The sequence below is a fragment of the Vicia villosa genome, linkage group LG6 (assembly GCF_029867415.1).
Source record: "Vicia villosa cultivar HV-30 ecotype Madison, WI linkage group LG6, Vvil1.0, whole genome shotgun sequence".
NCBI lineage: Eukaryota > Viridiplantae > Streptophyta > Magnoliopsida > Fabales > Fabaceae > Vicia > Vicia villosa.
The window spans coordinates 126,474,492-126,494,069 of record NC_081185.1 but is presented as its reverse complement, the minus strand read 5'-3'; the positions used below and the strand labels follow the sequence as shown (position 1 = coordinate 126,494,069).

At 36.3% G+C, this 19,578-nt stretch overlaps 2 protein-coding genes across 4 annotated transcripts; one reads left to right on the top strand and one right to left on the bottom strand.

The window, feature by feature from the left end:
• Positions 1-2,085: 2,085 nt before the first annotated feature.
• Positions 2,086-12,852, bottom strand: LOC131609915 (uncharacterized). 3 transcript variants are annotated; one of them, XM_058881743.1, is made up of 18 exons: positions 12,587-12,852; positions 12,347-12,478; positions 11,953-12,090; positions 11,761-11,811; positions 11,253-11,342; positions 11,022-11,168; positions 10,368-10,481; positions 10,127-10,198; positions 8,843-8,914; positions 7,488-8,159; positions 6,999-7,169; positions 5,647-5,806; positions 4,852-4,979; positions 4,145-4,423; positions 3,922-4,056; positions 3,661-3,842; positions 3,424-3,538; positions 2,086-2,401 (listed from the first exon to the last, which is right to left on the bottom strand). In XM_058881743.1, the coding sequence occupies exons 1-17, from the start codon at positions 12,677-12,679 to the stop codon at positions 3,472-3,474; spliced, it is 2,703 nt and encodes a 900-aa protein (XP_058737726.1). In that variant the 5' UTR covers positions 12,680-12,852; the 3' UTR covers positions 2,086-2,401; positions 3,424-3,471. The 3 variants fall into 3 exon arrangements, with proteins under 3 accessions (XP_058737726.1, XP_058737727.1, XP_058737728.1); XM_058881744.1 differs by having other exon boundaries at positions 3,459-3,538; XM_058881745.1 differs by lacking the exon at positions 10,127-10,198.
• Positions 12,853-15,256: 2,404 nt separating this feature from the next.
• Positions 15,257-16,172, top strand: LOC131614612 (uncharacterized). The gene is made up of 3 exons (XM_058886176.1): positions 15,257-15,362; positions 15,414-15,568; positions 15,738-16,172. Exons 1-3 carry the CDS (start codon positions 15,257-15,259, stop codon positions 16,170-16,172), a joined length of 696 nt encoding a protein of 231 aa, XP_058742159.1.
• The last annotated feature ends 3,406 nt before the right edge of the window (positions 16,173-19,578 follow it).

The following is a 19,578-nucleotide window of genomic DNA, read 5'->3' as shown; positions in this document are numbered from 1 at the left end:
TCTTTCTAAATTCTGATTAAAGGATCCTTATTGACTTGAGTGTCCTCAAGTTTAGCATCAGTAGTCTCAGCGTTGGTGTCATCTTCTTCCACACTTTCTGACTCATCGTCCATCTAGAAGGATACTCCAACATTGTCTTTAACATTATGATTAATGTGTGTGCTTGAGCCATCAACCACAACATTTATAGACTCCATCGTAACCTGAGTTATAGTATTAAAAACTCTATAAGCTCTGTTATTTGTAGAGTAGCCAAGAAATATCCCTTCGTCACTCTTGGGGTCCATTTTTCTTCTTTGTTCAGAATCAGCCAAGGTGTAGCACTTACTTCCAAAAACATGAAAGTATTTAACTGTATGTTTCCTTCCTTTCCATAACTCATATAGAGTATTTGTTGTTCCAGTCATTAAGGTAACTATATTATCGATATAACAAGCAATATTCATAGCTTTTGCCCAAAAATGATATGGTAACTTTCAGTGATAGCAAAAGAGGATTACTTGTCTGTATATGAATAGGAAGTAGTTTGGCGCAATGAGTGGATGTGAAGGAAGAAAAGGAGACGCCTTAACAGCAAGCGTATTAGAACCGAAATGGATGCGGCTGAAAAAATGAAAAGGAAGCATAGCATATTATCGTCAGGTCGAACCCAATCGAAATAATTGTCCTAATCGTGAAATAACCTCCATCACCCAATAATTGTATGCACTCTTTGTAATATGTTTTTAGAAATCAACTGAACTTTATTTATTCATTAAACATATTTCTTACAACTAAACAAACGCAAACAAGACTGAAACAACAACATAGACAAAACATAAAATCATTTAAGGCGACAACATATCTAAGATATCACATCCATCAAAACAATGTCATTTGATCCATGCATCATGGCATAGACATCATTGTCATTTTTGCCTTCATCCTACCAATGTTCTGGTTCTCACCCGTAACAATTGAGGTGGTCGTTCTAAGCCCTTGAATTTTTCTTATGCTTTCACCATCTTTGAACTCCCCGTCTAACCAGCGCACCAAAGACCTCTTGAGATTATCCATGAAATGGATGTTCCAAAATTTTATCTTAATCGGGAGTTTACCAGCAGAGAAACAAATATGACCATGCCTCTTAAAAATAGGATTAGATGCCATGAAGAAGAAATGAGAGAGAACGTGAAAAAATGTGTGAATAATGGTGAATAAATGAGCCACCCCATATGACTCCTATGCACAAAATTTATACATGAGTACAACGCATATGCTTAAATGTTTACACATTGGCGCCATCCCCCATGGCTCCTACACTTAGGAGGACTCCCCCAAACATGGATATCTGCATATGCTTAAATGTTTACACATTGGCGCCATCCCCCATGGCTCCAACACTTAGGACTCCCCCAAACATGGATATCTGTGTAATTTTTTTGAAATTTAAGTTTTTTTTGTTTTTTTTAAATAAAAAAAAAATTTCACAAGAGTTACTATGAGTTTCACAAATAACTTTATAATTATATTTCACCAAAATTATTTGTTTTAATAAATTTTGATTAAGCAGGATTTGCCAAAAAAAATGGAGTAAAAAAGTGGAGTGATTCAATCCGTTGTCATCATACACTCTATAAGCACTCAGATTATTTGATTAACAATGAGGATTTCTAATTAGTTAGGTACTTATTAGGTGAAACACCAAAAATTGTGAATGCTCTAAAGAGTTGAAACAGGTGAAGCACTCATCATTGTTCTATGACAGGAGTATCACTAATAAATCACGTTTTAGGTAAGCTGCTCTATCAAGTATCAGTCACGAAGTTTTGGTGGCAAGAACTTACTGCCTAGAACTAAACCCCCAATGGAACTAAAACAGCACATACCTGCCTAGAACTAAACCCCCAAAGGAACTAAAACAGCACATACATGGCTACAAGTATTACTAGAAACTGATGTATTACTAGGAACTAACTGCCTACAACTTCGCATTTGAGCCAGGCGTTCTTTTCTTCAGGTGTATGCATTGTTAAAACTAACACTAGAATCAATCGACATTAAAGAAACACAATATAAACATTTGTCTATAAGGTGCAAAAAGCCTTAATCAAAGCACATGAAACATTTAATCTAATCAAAACATAAATATCAAGAAATCTTGTTACATACTATACAAGTACACCTTCAGGATCTTATGTTGTTTCCTACTTATGTTCCTAAACAAGATGATTGGGCCAACCCACCCGTGCTCAAACAGGAACAGGTCAAGAGGAAATTCATCCATAGTTTAAATCCTTTGACATAGAAATTACCAACCTAGGACAATTAACACAGAAAATTCAAGTATCAAGAGTCCCAGCAAAGCCTAACAAGCCCTGCTTGTACAATTATCATTTAATCCAAACAAATTTCGCAATACCTGCAAAGACATGAGTGACTATGATTAAAAACCATCAGAGTTTTTGTCAAGCACATCACTAATGCTTGTGATAAGAAAAGACTTCTATCAATTAAATTAAATAGTATGACACTGGCAAACAGTGTGGCTTGGAAGTCCCAGAATGAGCCATTCAGACACAGAAGATCACTTGGAGTTATCTCTTAAAAGAAACAATTTATTTGCCTCAGTTTTTGAAAAGCATCTTATAGACTAAATGTATGACAAATGGGAAATCAGTTATACTTTTGGACTTTTTGAATGTTTGACATTCCTCCAAATAAATATAAGACTAAATGTATGACTAATGGAAAATCAGTTATACTTTGGGACTCTTTGAATGTTTGACATTCGTCCAAATAAATATAATTGTAGACTTCAAATTTACACAGAAACAACAAATGAAGAAATATGCTTCAACAATACAAATCAAGCTATACAAGTTATAACCCTTCAATTACAACTAGGATCGTCACTTTCAATAACCACACCCTCTTGTCCACATAGTGGAACCAGATAAATGGATCAAATGGCGCTGTAAATGCCTTAACCTGAATCATCTCTCTTTTTTTTGTAAATTACCATAAATCATTTCTAATAAGTGATACCAAACCAGTTCATATACGAATAAGCAGAATGTGTTCTCAAAGTATCATTTCCTATGTGGCAAAAACATCCCCCCAAAGTGTCCTGGTGTCTAACACCAACATGGAAAAAATCCATTCATTTACTGGACTATACTAGTTACTGCCGGTTTTAAAATTAAACTGAAGAGCTAAGATCTATAAAATGACAAAAAATACAAACTACATAAAATCATCGGAATTGAAGAAAATAACATTTTATACTAGACAACTTCCAAACTTTTTTCCCAAAACTTGTTCTAACTAGTGTTCAGTTATAAAATGTTTTTCTCCTATGCGTATCATTTCATCTTATTCGACAAGACTTGGAAGATAAAAATAACTTGTCAATCTGGTAGAAAAATATTCATTAAAACTTACACAGAAATACAACAACCAAGAAGACACATTGTTACCATATTGGGTCGTCTATACAAGAAGCTCGTCTTCAAGATAATTATACTCGAAAGTAAATTCAGTCTTGATTCTTTGACACCTGAATCATCACACCAAGTTATAGAAAAGCTAAGGGAAAAAGTGTAAAATCAGCAAAGTATCTTATTAAATACACGCTAAAATTATGCTGAAAATAAAAATAACAATGTTTACTCAACATACCATCCATGTTGCAGGTCATCATTTGCAATATGAAAATCAAAGTACACATATGTTCCCTGCTCAAAATCATCTGTAGCAACTTTGGGCTCTTCATGCCGCTGAAACCATGTATTATACTTTCGGTGGTATCTCCAAGACTGCTTCTTTAGCTCCTTTGCAGCCAAATATTGTTGGTATGTGTTCTACAGAAAAAAATGGATATAGGTAGTACACATGACTGAACAACAATAATAATATTAATCACATAGCACGTTCAGGTACCTGTTGATAATAAAATGCAAAGAACAGGGTGTCAGTGCCATATGCCTCAAGACCTAATCTCTCCCAAAAGGCAGGGTTGTTAACTATAGGCGCTTGTACTTGTGGATAGCTAGGAGGTGTAATTGCTGGATGCCTCTACACAACCACAACAAAAAGGAAATTAAAATTAATGGTATGGGCAACCATATAATAAATTATTTAATAAATAAACCAAAATCCATACAGGAGTATAGGTTCTAGGACGTTCTGAGTCTTTAGCTAGAGGAACTTTAAAATGTGCAGCCTCAAGCATTTGTAAATTATACAGTTGATCGCGCACTCCACCAGAAGTAACACTTGATGCACTAAAGCTATCACCAATGGCTCCAAGGTCAACACCATTTCTTCTTCCAATGACACCAAGGTGGCCAGCAGATTGATTTGATTGTAAAGGTTGACCAGGAGACAAATCAATATCTCTGGAAATTTGAGCAGCTTCAGGAAGAGAGGCAGATACACCTACCTGTAGCATAAACAACAAATAGTCAATCAATATCATCAACAGAATTCACATGTGCACACAGATCAAACAAAATGCATATTTTTCTATCTGCAAATCAGGAAAGTCTAAGACATTTGACATCCCATAGCCACATGCCTCTCGCCAGCTTAAAATATGGACTAATATACAGTTGGTCATCTGGTTTTCATATATACTAAATGCTAAATTTGTTCATCACTAAAACCAAAACAAGAGGGGGGGGGGGGGGGGGGGGGGGGGGGATAGAAAACTTCTACAAATGCATATGCTCTATATTTCCTTAAAGCATTTAAAAAAAAAAATAGTATACAGACATTCTTTGAAATAAACATTAATATGTGCTTCTGCAAGTTATGAAGTGGATAAGATAGATCTTAAAATATAAAGAGATCACAAGTTAATCGGCATACAGGTGACTCTACAGCATATGCTGATTTCAAATCATCTTCAACTATGAGATTCTTGCCAATCCCTGTGCTAGTAGATTCAGTTGTTGTCTCGTCAGGAAAACTCTGATGTTGTTGTTCTTCAATTTTATCTGCACAGTTCAAAACTTGAAATATAACCCATCTCGTAATAATGCCAATCTTAGATTAAAAATATAAACAATTATTGTACTCTTGTGAGAGATGTATTGTTCACATATTGAACTTCAGATGATTCAATTATCATTGAAGTCATTTTTAAACTTGACTCAGACCAACTACGAGAAATTTTATTCCTGATTGACTTACTGGACCTCAATGACTTCATAGAAAACGATTGACTTAATGGACCTCAATGACTTCATAGAAAACAATCACTTCATGACATGATATTGACATTTCGGGTATTTATTTATTCATTTAGTGGGGAAGTCAAAATAGAGACTCCTTAAACACAAAGTACCATGAAGGAACAGTGAGATTTTTTCACAAAAACATCACTTGATTTCTCGGCATGATATATATTCTAATATTCCTTTTCATAATATTCTCTTTCTGGAAAACAAAGGAAATACAGGGAGAAAAAAATTATTATGTACAGCTTGCTAAACAATTAGAGCAGAATAATGTAGGTGTGGAGAGTTGGGAACTGCCTAGACAAAACCATACTACTCTAGCCATGGCCTTTTCAAAATGTGAAAAGGAAAAAAAACGGTCCAAAGAGGAAAAGTTATAAAGAAAAACATGATCTAGGATATATTAGAGCAAAGCAAAAGATACCTGCATCTTTAGCAGCACCTGGAATTGCTTGTTGACTAGACGGGGAATGTAAGGAGTTGGGCTGCTGTAGCGAGACAGAAGAAATACCACCGAGATTCGGGGATTGGGCTCCAAGTCCCATACTAGATTGTGAAGAAACGGATGAGCCTTGAGAGTTGAACTGCACATATTGTGGCATGTCAAACAAAATATTGAAATAATTTACACTTAATCATGCAATTGGTCACAGCAAATAGGAGTCACTGGAATTGTGATCCCCAGTAATTCCGAATCCTTTCAATTTGACACGCTATAATTTCAAATAAATTTCAAATTGATCCCAGTTGAATTTTTGCTGAAGTGTCATTGATGACCGTGTTTTTCACTTAGGGACCAATTAACAAATTCAAATAATTTTCAAATTGATCCCAGTTGAAATTTTGCTGAAGTGTCATTGATGATGACCGTGTTTTTCACTTAGGGACCAATTAACAAATTCAAATGACTGAAACACCTAGATTTAACATCAATTTAGGGATCAATTACCTATATTTAAGAGACAAAATAAAATTCCGGATTGTTTGTTTCTCATTACTGATATACAGCACATTGGCTGTATTTATTTATTAACTTTGTGATTTAACTTGCTAACAAATCAGTAATTACTCTAACAAAAAATAACCAACTAAAATCTTATTAGAACCAAGTTAACAGAGTATATGATATATGCCATCAAATATGATTTTCTAGCGTCAGAAATGAATAGGAACATGTACCTGTATTTCTTAGGTAATGAGATAGAGTTGTATATTAACATTTCAAAGAAAAGAAAGCTATTAATTAGAAAGGTTAAATTTATATAGAAAGGAAAATGGAACGATAATGAAGAAGGGTCCTGAAGTGTAAAAACTTTAAGGTTTAAAGCCTTGGTATGTTTGAGAACCTCAATACCATATACTACTCCCTCCGTCCCAAATTATAAGACACTTTGGAAAGAAAATTGTCCCAAGTTATAAGTCACTTTACATTTACAATGCAACATTAATGATATTTTGGGACGGAGGTGGCAATATTTATCATGCAGTTAACTCAAAGATACAAGCCAACGCCAAAACCACAACAGTAACGCCAAAAACTATTGAACTATACCAATATCAAAAGGAAATGTGATTGCATATATTGGCCAGATAACTCAAGATACAAGCCAACGCCTTAACCAAAATTTTTTAAGATATAGTTAGGAACAGGGATAAAATATTTATTTTGAAGAAACAGAGGAGAGAAAGAGCATGATGGGCACATAGATGCATTTTGGCCATAATGGAATTTCAAATAGAAGAAAAACTGTACAAGAACAAGTAAGCAAAGAGTACCTGCTGCAAAAGTGGACTTTGTTGTTGGGAAGAAAACTGCTTATGATTTCCTGCAACAAGGGAAGGCATATTAAGAAGGGTACTGGGCCCTTGTTGTTGCACTTGCTGAAACTTCTGCAAAAACTTTTCCCTTTGATCAGGAGCTATTTCAGTTCTTCCACGAAGCTGCCCCTGAATTTCAAAATGAACAAATCCCTTCAATGGAATTAACTTTACATTGATAATGAAATACATAGGATGATACTTTCATTCAACCTAAAAAATAAATTACTTTCCAAACTATTTGTAGTGGTCTGATTAGCATTCAAACCCATCAATGCATTTATATATCATATTGAATACCGTAAAATACATTTTATACTTTAACAAAGGCAAATGAAAGCTTAAATTTGTTGAAACAATAGAAAATTTAATTTTTGTAGGTACCTATGTAAAAGTTCATATGTCTAGTTAAAGCAAAAACAAGAAAGTTTAAGGACAAAAATTTACCACATCATTCTGATTCGGAAAAGGACTTCCAGGCCTCCATTGCATACCAGGAACCACAGAAGGGGAGAAAACTCTCCCAGATACAGCTGCAGCTTCATTAACAGTACTAGAGTCAACAGAGGCAGTTCCATCATTAGCCTTCCCAACCTGAGGCAAGATCAACCTATTGCTTAGCGGTGATACAAGAGGTTGTTGCACCATTCCACTACTTCCAAGTCTATCATCAGCTACCAATATGTTTCGCTTAGTTATTTCTGAGGCTGAAGGGAGTGAACCAAAGGCTCCATTACCAGAAACCATGTTTCCGGAACCAAGAGGGATGCTGGCTGTTGCTTGATTTGACAAGCTGTTTCTGCCCCGCACAAGAGCTGCATCAGAAAGCGAAGGAGATGGCCTACGGCTAGGGAAGCTGTTAATATCTTCTTCCTTTGTAGAGGCCAACTGATTTACATTAGCATTCTCCAAGACATTTCGAACAGAATTTGAGACTGGAAGGACCACAGCAGCCGGAGAACTGGACAAGTTATGACCTGAAACATTCGCAAAAGCAGGAGTGGCATTGTTCCCGGTAGGTGTTGAAGCAGAAGAGCTGATTCCGCTACTTTTAGGCGGTGGAGTTTTTGCCACAATGTCAGAATTGCTATCTTGAGACGCTGTCTCGTCAGCTTGCTCCTGGAGAGAAGCATTCCAATGATTAAAAATCAGTTTCCTAGAAAGGGGAACAACAATGATGTCCATCTATTTAAACAGCAACTAATGAAAATGCAGCTTTTCTTCCCTTTGACTGATAGTCGGGTAAATGATAATTCAACCAAGTGCACTTGGTGAGACTGCAATCTTGAGTCCATTATTTATAATAATAATCTTCAATGTGTATTATTCGATATGCCATCAGAAATCATTTAAATTTAGTGCGTGTGTAAGATGGATATTGCAAATATTAGATTAAAATATCAATTTGTTAGAGTTTTCTGTGTGTCATAGGTGTATTAACCTTTCATGTTATACGCCTCAAGTTATTTATCACCACTCATGGTGATAAGCATCCCAGTTTCACAACCATGCTCCTATTTCAGTACTACTTGAAGCAAAGTAGGAAAAGCCTTCCTACTAGAAAGAACGACTTGAATTCACTACTTATCATCATTGCAAACCAATAACCATTACCATCATAATATAACTAAAGGGGATAAGCTACATGTTATTTATGCAACAAAATATCTGACAGGAGCATAGATTAAAATTAACTACATAATAGAAAGAATCCCATATAAAAAATCTGAAATATCCTTAATTATAATTTTCCATAAGACTTCAAGAAACATTTTCAGGTCATAAAAACAAGAAATACATACAGATGTTTGCGATGACGCTGACTGTGATGCCGATACTGCCAAAGGACTCTTCAAGCTAACACCAGGTGCCACCTGAAAAAAATACATAATAAATAATGACTTCCACTTCTACAAATAATGATTCAATTAATATAATATAAATAAAAATCGAATAACAAAGGGATTTCAAAAATAAGGGCCTAGAGTAAAAAACCCAGCATACAACAACAATAACACTATCCACCAAAGCCATTTCCCACCAGGTGGAAATAACTAGATGGATCAAACAAGGCTGTAATATCTTATCATGAATCAACATATATATTATAATAAAAAAGCACTGAACTCCAAATACTTCATAACGGTTCACCCAATAGGTTTGCCAAACATCTCCCTATTTCTAATTATTGGACTGTCCCTCATCTGGGGTATCCTCCTTGCCAACACTTCTACATGTGTTCTCCAATACGCCTATTAGAGAACCCATTTCCTAATACGAGATTTAACTATCTTATCCTTTAACTTCCTCACTAATGCATTCCCATTTCCTTATACGACCCACAAATCGGCTAGTAAGGTGAAAGATGTCTCCCATTTATAAACACTATCAGATCATACCACAACTTTAGTGTAGGACTACACACTGGCCGCTTTGTGGCGCCGTCATAGCATAATATGGCAGAAAAAAACACACAATATCGGCCGATATTTACCATTGCAACGAGCCCAAAAACCACAACTGATATCCGCCATTGCCGATATTAAAAAACACTGACATCTATATTATGGTCTGAGTTGCCCAATAATAGAGCCCCGCAAATCATTAATAGGCTCAGTACTATTTTAGAATTTGAGATGAACCTAACTCAACTCCACTTCACAAAACTGACTTATAAGGTGTGTGACACCTCCCATTTGTAAATGCGTTTCCAGCCATACAACATGTAATGGGGGGCTCAACAAATCTTGAACAGGCTCTAGTATTATTTTAGAATTTGGGATGAGCCTAACTCAACCGACTTATAAGGTGTGGGATACCGCTCATTTGGAATCACTTTTCCGGCCATACAACATCCAATGTGGGACTCTCAAGAACTCAAAACATGGATTACCTTAATGTCATAGAGAGATATATAATATATCAGCACAAACAGACAATCTAATATGAATTTCAAGGGAAAAAATTATAATATGTCAATTAAATGATATATGCCAAACCAATAACACAAATCTACATATGATTGATATGTATTTGTGTGCAAGCTATGCATGTTTGCAACCAAAAAATAATGAATAAACAAATACCTTTGCAAGACCAGTGGGAATTGTAAGATCTTCTAGAATCTTCCCTTCGTCTAAAGGCAATGAACTGATTGTCTAGAAAAATAGACAATCCAATACGGAAAATTCAAGGCAAAAAAAATGATAATATGCAAAAATTAAATGATGTATGCCAAACCAATAACACAAATCTACATATGATTGGTACATTTGTGTGTGCAAGTTGTGCATGTTTGCATCCAATCAACAATGAATAAACAAATACCTTTGCAACTGCAACACTTGTGGGAATTGTAACAAGATCTTCTAGAGTATCAACCTTATCTAAAGGTAATGAAATGTATAGTTCATCAACATCATCAAATTCGTCAAAATCCTCCTGTGAAAGAAAAAATTAATAAGAAAAAGAAATAGAAAATCAGTATGAAACAAGTCATAAATTTTTTAGAGGACAGAGAAATAGAGAGGAACTATCTCCACCCTCCAACATGACTTCGGAGTTAAATTTTGTGCAGTCCCAAAGTATATTTTTGGATAAAATATGTCACCAGGAAGTACACTTCAGGAAAAGTGTGCGCGGTTTTTAGAAATGTGGGGCATGGGGAAAGTTCCTCCCAAAGAAATATGGATGGATGAAATTGGAGAGAAGGTTAGGCCGTTAAGGGTAGTGTTTCATTTCAAAACTTTGAAAATTATAAAAATGAATAAGGAAATACTGGAAAGCTTGCATGATGATATGCACAGTTGAGATTTTACTTAAAATATAAAAGTTATCACTCCTTTATCTTCCCCCCAAATACACTCTAAAGGACTCCCATAAATAGATAAATAAATACTGTATTTATAAAGGTCATACAGATGCATCAACATTTACTTAGTTTCCAACTTCTCAGAGCATAATGATTTCTAGAAGACAAACCTGATTACGCTCTACATAGTCGTCCAAGAAATCCTTCACGTCATTAACCTGCTCTGGACTCAATTCGTCATTATCTAGAAGCCTCAAAACTAATTCACATTTCTTTATATGAGCCTTGTGCCGAGTAATTGATGTCTCTAGATGCGTCTACGAAACAAACAAAACGTGTCAATGACTATGAGAAAGGCAAAAACCATCATTCTCGCAAACTGTGTGTCCTTTACTCCATACCAATCTAGGAGGCCTGTTTTTTCCTTTCTTGACTGTAAGGCCTTCAAGCTCAGCTTCAAAGTTATCAATCTGAGATTCTAACTCTCCAACCTACTCACATATTCAAAAGACAATACGAAGAACATAAGGCAAATGATAAGCAAGACATACGTACATGAATCAGGTTAATATGATCTCAAATAAAAAATTATAAGATCAAGGAGACAGCTTAACAAAAATCGCCGTGATAACAGGTTCAAACTGATAAAAAAATAAGTACAAGAAAAAACATATCTTAAGAACCAAGTGAACTTATACATTGTTAAGAGTAGAAAAGTCTCAAACTAGACTACAACTTATATCGTGTTGCAATGAACATTATAATACTATATAGAAGGTAAACAAGGCCAACTACTTTCCTAAGCAAGCACTCCGCACACAAAAGCATACGTACACAAGCTAAAAATACTAGCCATACTGAACACAACAAAGCCGAATTGGAAATTATTCAAAGGAAATGATTCCATACCACATTGTTTAACCAATCCCTCGTCTCTGATTTAGCCTTCTCTCGCGGATCCTATCAGAAAACAGTCAAATTAAAATTCCTCAGCATAATCCTGACATAAACATATCCACTGAACACCAGGAAAAAAAAAAACTGCAAATTGGTAAAATGAAAGGGGAAAAAAAGTAACATCTCCCCAGTTCAAAGACTCACTGTCTTCGGTTGTTGACCCAGTCCTTCTTTCGAAAATGCTTTCGTCTTAGTTTCCTTCTCACATATCTTAAATCTTTCCATTTCTCGTTCAATTAACTTCCGAGCATCTACCAGGGCCTGCTCATATGCCGCACTAACCTATATCAAGGATAAAAAGCTATGTCAAACTCAAAGCCTGTGATTTAAATTCCAACATTTCTCATTCAAATCATCACACAACATAAGCCAAATCAAGCAGCACTAAAATAAAGTTAACAAAATCCACTAATTTCACATTCAAACTAGTTTCAATTAACTTAATTTTAAGTTCAAAACAGCTTAAGGTACAAATAAAATAAATTAAAATAAAATTCCAGCATTTTAATTGCGTTATTCAACAATTATGAGCAAATACCTTCTTATCCTTGATCTCACTAGATTGAATCCAAGTCTTAATTTGATCTCTATACCTCTGGAGCTTCTTAATCTCCTTTTTGAGGTCCGCCTCGAATTTCTCCTTTTGATTTGCATTGTCTGTGTCGTAAACCTATCACACCAAATAAGAAGCGATTAATAGCAGAAAAGCGCTATTTAGTTCAGAATAAGTAGAAATTGGAATAATCAAAACGGCGAAAAACGAAAAGAGTTGGGGAACCTTGTTCCAGATACTGTCGAATACTTCAACGCCTTCCTGAACCTTCTTGAGAACACGATCTATCTCTCCTTGAAGCTTTCGACTCGCACCCATTTGATTACGGTTTGATCAATTTCATACAATTCGAGAAATGGTTAATTGATCAGCGAAGATTCAGTTGGTATTTTTGTTGCAACGTCGATTCTGGTTCTAGGGTTTGTTTCTGCTATCTGACACACTCGCTTGTAAGACGACGCGGAGATTCTACCCTGATGTTTATGTTCGTATTTTCATTTTGTTGGGTCAAATTTATTTTATTTTTATTTTTATTTTCTTTCCTTTTTATTTCATGTTTATCTTGGCTATAATAAGATCTTTTGAGATGAAAGTGGTAACAAACTCGTGTTTTTGTGTGATTATTTGAGTCATTTTGTGATTTGTCGATGAATAGACACGATGTTTATGTGACGTGTGATGTTTATGATGATATATGTGTAGGATAGTGGAATTAAGGCGTTAGTTAGAATAATAAAATAATATAGCTCTAATTAGCATTATTATTTAAATAAAATAAAGTAAGGAGATAATATGAGAAGAGTTAGTAAAGGCATATTAGGATATTCATAATAGGGATCTTAAGACTAACTAGGTAAAAAGAGGAAAAAGGAGAGAATTCACATTATCGTAGAATTTTGGAGAAACGTGAAAAGAAGAAAGAGCTAGAGCAAGAAGAGGAGAAGAAAAACAACCATAGAATTCGATAAGGGAACCAAGCTAGCTATCAATCTAAGATAAGGGGATTATCCTAATTATTCTATTTGCGTTAAAGGATTGATAATTGTGTGTTGGTTTTGGGTTTGGGATTTTATGATGAATTGGATGATCTTGATGAACTACTATGATGAATTATTTGGATTGTATGGTTATCATGATGTGTGATGTTGTTAATGGATAAATTGGTGAATGATAACATGAACTAGGGTTAAATCCACCATGTTTATGGGTTTGAGGGTATAGGATTTGATGAAGATTGTTGGAGGTATGATGAATATTTGTATTTTTGTGATTAGAATAATTAATCCATGATTAGACTCGGTTAATAGATCTAAAATCGCAGGAAAATAATGATTAAAATCAGTTTTTGGACAAAAGTTTGGGACTGGTCTGATGCAGCTCGTGCGGGGTTTTCTACAGAAATCGCAGACCCTATTTAGCGCGGTGGAGCCCGCGTAGCACGCTTTGGATAATAAAAAGAGATTCGAGTCAGAGAGGAACGCGCTTAGCGCGGTATAGGGGGCACTTAATGCGGGTTCCTGGGACGAAAATTGTTATTTTTGAAAAATATTTTCAGAATGTGATAGCTTATATTTTATACTAATTTCTGAGAATTTTCTAGAATTTACTGTGCACGTTTGGGTTAGTTTAAAGGGTAAGTTATACGGAACTTGATTTTGAGAATTCATGTATTTCTCTACTTGATTGTGATGAATGTTATTGTGACGGTTGATAATACGAGAACTGATGATTATGTGTTGAGTTGACTCGGATGCTTGTGAAATTTTGTGTGTTTGAGATAACGATGTGATTCTAATGAATAAATGAATGATGATGCCATTTTGACTAGTCGTGGTCGCTGAATATGTGACGTTGAGCATCATGCATTCATAGCATATTTGTAGGACGAAAGTCCAGTGATGTTTGAAGGACATTTGGTCTAGTGACGGTCCTTAATTCCATTGTGCGGATAGAATGTAATATTGTGATGTGCTCTGGTTCCAAGCGGGAATCGGTTCTATGGTGGGGATCTTTGGAGAACGGTGATTGAGTCATCTGTTAAGTATTGGTACCACATACATGAGTCTATTGTTGTTGCATTGCATTGTTGTGACATTGCATGGATGAACAGTGTTTGATTATTTCTGATATGAATGACTTAAGTGATGATTATGATTGAATCGTGTGATGATGTTGTGAATAGATGATGATGTTCATGTGTGAGTAAATATGATGGAGAATATTTCATACCACTACTATATATTCCTTGTGTATTATATAATGATTATGAAATATTCACCCTTGCTGTTTGAATGTTGCCTCCACGTGGGTAACGCGCATGTAATCAGGAGTAGTCCGCTGAAGTTAGATGATAGCTTCGTGGAGTCCTTTTTATCATTTGCTTAGAATAAGGTAGTCTTACTCTGATACGTAACATCGGGGTCGGGATCGTTGTGTTTGGAACTATTATGATTATTTTTTATTATTTGAATTTGATGAATTACCTTTCATGGGATTATGATGTTTTGAGTTATGATTCATGAACTATGAAGTTTAATTGATATTTTATAAAGTTTATTAAAGATGTTTTAAATTATGAATTTCGCTGCGAGATATCATGGTTTGTTTTATGATGTTAATGAAGTGTAGTTTTAAATAGATTTTGAGAACCCGTGTTACGGAGCAGGACATTTAATTGTGAAGTTTATATGACGATGTGGCACCTTTGTTGGTGGTTTTAAACTGATTTAATTCGTATTATATTGTGAATATTCCTTGTGGGTTAGAAGGGTGTTACATTAATGGTATCAGAGCAGGTCGGTCCGTCCGACCAGGTTATTGAGTTTGTAATGTGACAGTTAGATTATTGTTGATAGTTAATTCTAACATTAATGTTAATTTTGATGTGAACAGAGTATGACTGGAAGAAACGACGATGCAATTGTTGCTGCCTTGGAGGTTGTTGCTCAGGCCATGCAGAACCAACCTAATGCTGGAGTGATGGACGAGTCGCGTAGCTTGAGTAAGTTCTAGAGGGAGAATCCGCCTACTTTTTATGGTCGGTATGATCCAGATGAAGCTCAAGCGTGGCTTAAGGAGATGGAGAGGATCTTCCAAGTGATGGATTGTTCTACAGCGCAGAAGGTACTTTATGGTACTCATATGCTGGCTGGAGAAGTTAATGATTGGTGGGTTGGCACTCTTCAAAGATTGAAGGCTATTGGTGAAGTGATTACTTGGGCTATGTTCACGAGGGAGTTCCTGAAAAAAAGTATTTTCCCGAAGATGTCTGGGGAAAGAAAGAGATGGAGTTCCTTGCGCTGAAACAACGGAATTCGACGGTCACTGAGTTTGTGGCTAAATTTGTGGAGCTTGTGAAGTTGTATCCACACTATAGCGAGGAGACGTTGAGTTTTCAAAGTGTATCGAATTTGAGAATGGGCTGCATCCGAAGATTAAATGGGCGATTGGGTATCAGCAAATCCGTATGTTCACAGAATTGGTGAACATGTGTCTCATTTATGAAGGGGACAGCCTTGCTCATTCGGCTTATTACAAGAGTCTGGACGAGAAGGGGAGAAAATCGCATCATGATTGTAAGAAGCCTTATGATGCTCCTACTGACAAATGGAAGCAGGAAGTTGCTAATGGGAAGAAGCCAAGTGGGGGAGGAGCTCCTGCTACTGTCCGGTGTTATAGGTGTGGTGAACAAGGTCACCGTTTCAATGAGTGTGAGAATAAGACGTTGAGATGTTACCAATGTGGTAAAACCGATCATCGTGTTCTTGACTGCAAGGACGATGGTCCGACTTGTTTTAAATATGGTGAATAGGGTCATATCAACACCAAGTGCCAAAAGCCAATGAAGGATGTTAATGCTTATCATCAGATTCATGTTAAGCCAAATGATATTTCAAAGACAACTTTCCGAACGAGGTATGGTCATCATAGTATACTGTGATGCCATTCGGTGTGTTGAATGCTCCAAGAATTTTTATGGAATATATGAATCAGACCTTCCATTCCTATTTGGATAAGTTTGTGGTGGTGTTCATTGATGATATTTTGATTTATTCCAAGTCGGAAGAGGAACATGCTGAGCATTTGCGAGTGGTGTTGAAAGGGAAGAAGTTGCACGCGAAATTGTCGAAGTGTGAGTTTTGGTTGAAGGAAGTGAGTTTTCTGGGCCATAAAAGGGGTTCTTCAAATTTCATAATTTTCTTGGTCATAAAACATATCAATGTGTCCTTTTCAGGGATTTGGTGCAAAAAGCTCTGAAAGAAGGCATGCTTCAATTTGGCGAGAAACCAAAGATGCAAGTTGACGAGGATCCTTTGAAGGTCGAAGAAGTTTTGCCTGCAAAGACTTTGGATTACATGATGGTTGAAGTTACTGAAGATTTCAGAATGGAAGTTATGAAGGTTCCAACGTGAAGATGAAAAACAAGCTGCAAGTAGTGTATCCCCAACCTGATAAGAGCTTGGCTGATTTCCAAGAGAAATGCAGAGTGAAAGGATCGAGGGCCAAGTTGTGCCTAAGATGCAACAATGTGTATGACGAAGAAGCGACTGAAAGATATGAGAATGCCAAATAAGAGGCTCTCGGGAAAGAGAAATCTCTAGTTCCAAGGTTCGTTTTTGACAAGGAAGGAACTTCTCGACGTAACAAGGAGTACAAAAGATTATTCCAATAACCTCGTCCAAATACTTTTCTTCCTCCGTCGGACACCCCACAAGAAAAATTGGTGGAGACGATGAATCAAAAGGGAGGCAAAAGGCCAAAATGGAATGTGATCATTCATGGAGCGGATACCCAAGAGAAAAGGGTGGAACCTAAGGGGTATCAAGTTTCTCCCAACTATAAGGGAAAAAATCCGACGACAAAGACTCAGTGAAGGTGTTATTAAAGGAATAAGAAAGCTGAAAAAGAGGCTTCAATAAACCAGCTGAAACCCGTCGAAGATATCAGGCATGTCAAAAGCATGCAACCAGTGGAAACGATGAATTGACGGTCCTATCCAAAATTAAGGTTGAGTGAGAAGGAGAAGATTATAGTGAATTAAAGGCTGGCTATCAGGCTATGATAGTAGCTCCTCTGGGCAACAAGAAGTTAGTTGCAACATAAAATGTTGAGTATGTTAGAACAAGATTTGTTCTGATCAATATTCTTAGTTTTGATGATAACAAGGATATGAATTTTGTGTGAGATAATGTGGTACTCTAATACATTGCAATTTCCCTTTCAGGAAATATATAAAGAGTATGCACAAATCAGCGCTCAGAAGCTTTGTCTCAGAAGGTTCAGCATGCAACATCAGAACATGGCCTGGCAAGACATCAGAAGATGGTCAAGGCAGAATCAGAACATGGGTCTATGAAAGCATCAGAAGAACTTGAGGTCAGAAGCAGAAGCACTGAAGTTCTCATGGTATCACGCTCAGAAGCACTTCAAGGTCAGAAGACAAGAAGATGCTATGCACCAAGCTGATTGACTCTGATGATATTCAAATATTATATTCACAAACATCAGATCAGAAGAAAGTACAGGTGGCAGGCTACGCTGACTGACAAAAGGAACGTTGGAAGCTATTAAAGGCAACGTCAGTAGACACAGCGTGAACAAGGCTCGAGGTAGTTGACAAAAGCGTGAAACATTAAATGCAAAGTTGTACGGAACACGCAAAGCATTAAATGCGTTCAACGGTCATCTTCTCAAACGCCTATAAATATGAAGTTCTGATGAGAAGCAAGATTGACGATTTGCTAACAATTAACTTGTTGAAACGCTGTTCAAATTCAAAGCTCAGAAACTTCATCTTCATCAAAGCTCACTACATTGCTGTTGTAATATATTAGTGAGATTAAGCTTAAACGTTAAGAGAAATATCACTGTTGTGATTATAGCTTTTAAGAAGCATTGTAAAACTCTTATTTGATTACATTAATTTGTAAGTAACTAGAGTGATCAAGTGTTGATCAGGATACTCTAGGAAGTCTTAGCTTGTGTCTAAGCAGTTGTAATTAGAGTGATCACGTGGTGGTCAGGATACTCTAAGAAAGTCTTAGCTTGTGTCTAAGCATTTGTTCCTGGAGTGATCAGGTTGTGATCAGGATACTCTAGAAGACTTAGTCGCGGACTAAGTGGAAAACCATTGTAATCTGTTGCGATTAATGGATTAAATCCTCAGGTGAGGTAAATCACTCCGCGGGGGTAGACTGGAGTAGTTTAGTTAACAACGAACCAGGATAAAAATAACTGTGCAATTTATTTTTATCGTTCAATTTTTTAAGACTACACTTATTCAAACCCCCCCCCCCCTTTCTAAGTGTTTTTCTATCCTTCAATTGGTATCAGAGCGTCGGTTCTAAGGTGCAAGCACTTAACCGTGTTTAGAAAAGATTCAGGAAGAGAAAAACGCTTCAGTAAAAGATGGCTGGTGAAATTCCAACAAATCCAGCTGCATCTACATCTGGCTCTGCTGAGCAATACAATGGTAACAATGGTTATACTAGACCACCAGTATTTGATGGTGAAAACTTTGAATACTGGAAAGATAAACTGGAAAGTTACTTTCTTGGTCTAGATGCTGATCTATGGGATCTTCTACTGGATGGTTACAAACATCCTGTTAAAGCTACTGGTGTAAGGCTCACGAGAAGCGAAATGAATGATGATCAAAAGAAAGACTTCAAGAATCATCACAAATGCAGGACTGTTTTTCTGAATGCTATCTCTCATGCTGAGTATGAGAAGATATCTAACAGGGAAACGGCCCATGACATATATGAGTCCTTGAAGATGACTCATGAAGGAAATGCTCAAGTCAAGGAGACCAAAGCTCTTGCTCTAATCCAGAAATATGAAGCCTTCAAGATGGAGGATGATGAAGACATTGGGAAGATGTTTTCAAGATTTCAAACTCTGACTGCTGGATTGAGAGTTCTGGATAAAGGCTACACCAAGGCTGATCATGTAAAGAAGATCATCAGAAGCTTACCCAGAAGATGGGGCCCAATGGTGACTGCATTCAAGATTGCGAAGAATCTGAATGAAGTTTCTTTGGAAGAGCTTATCAGTGCCTTGAGAAGCCATGAAATTGAGCTGGACGCAAACGAGCCTCAGAAGAAAGGTAAGTCTGTTGCATTAAAATCTAATATTAAAAAATGCACTAACGCTTTTTAGGCTAGAGAAGAAGATCCTGAAGAATCAGAATCTGAAGAAGAAGATGAACTGTCCAT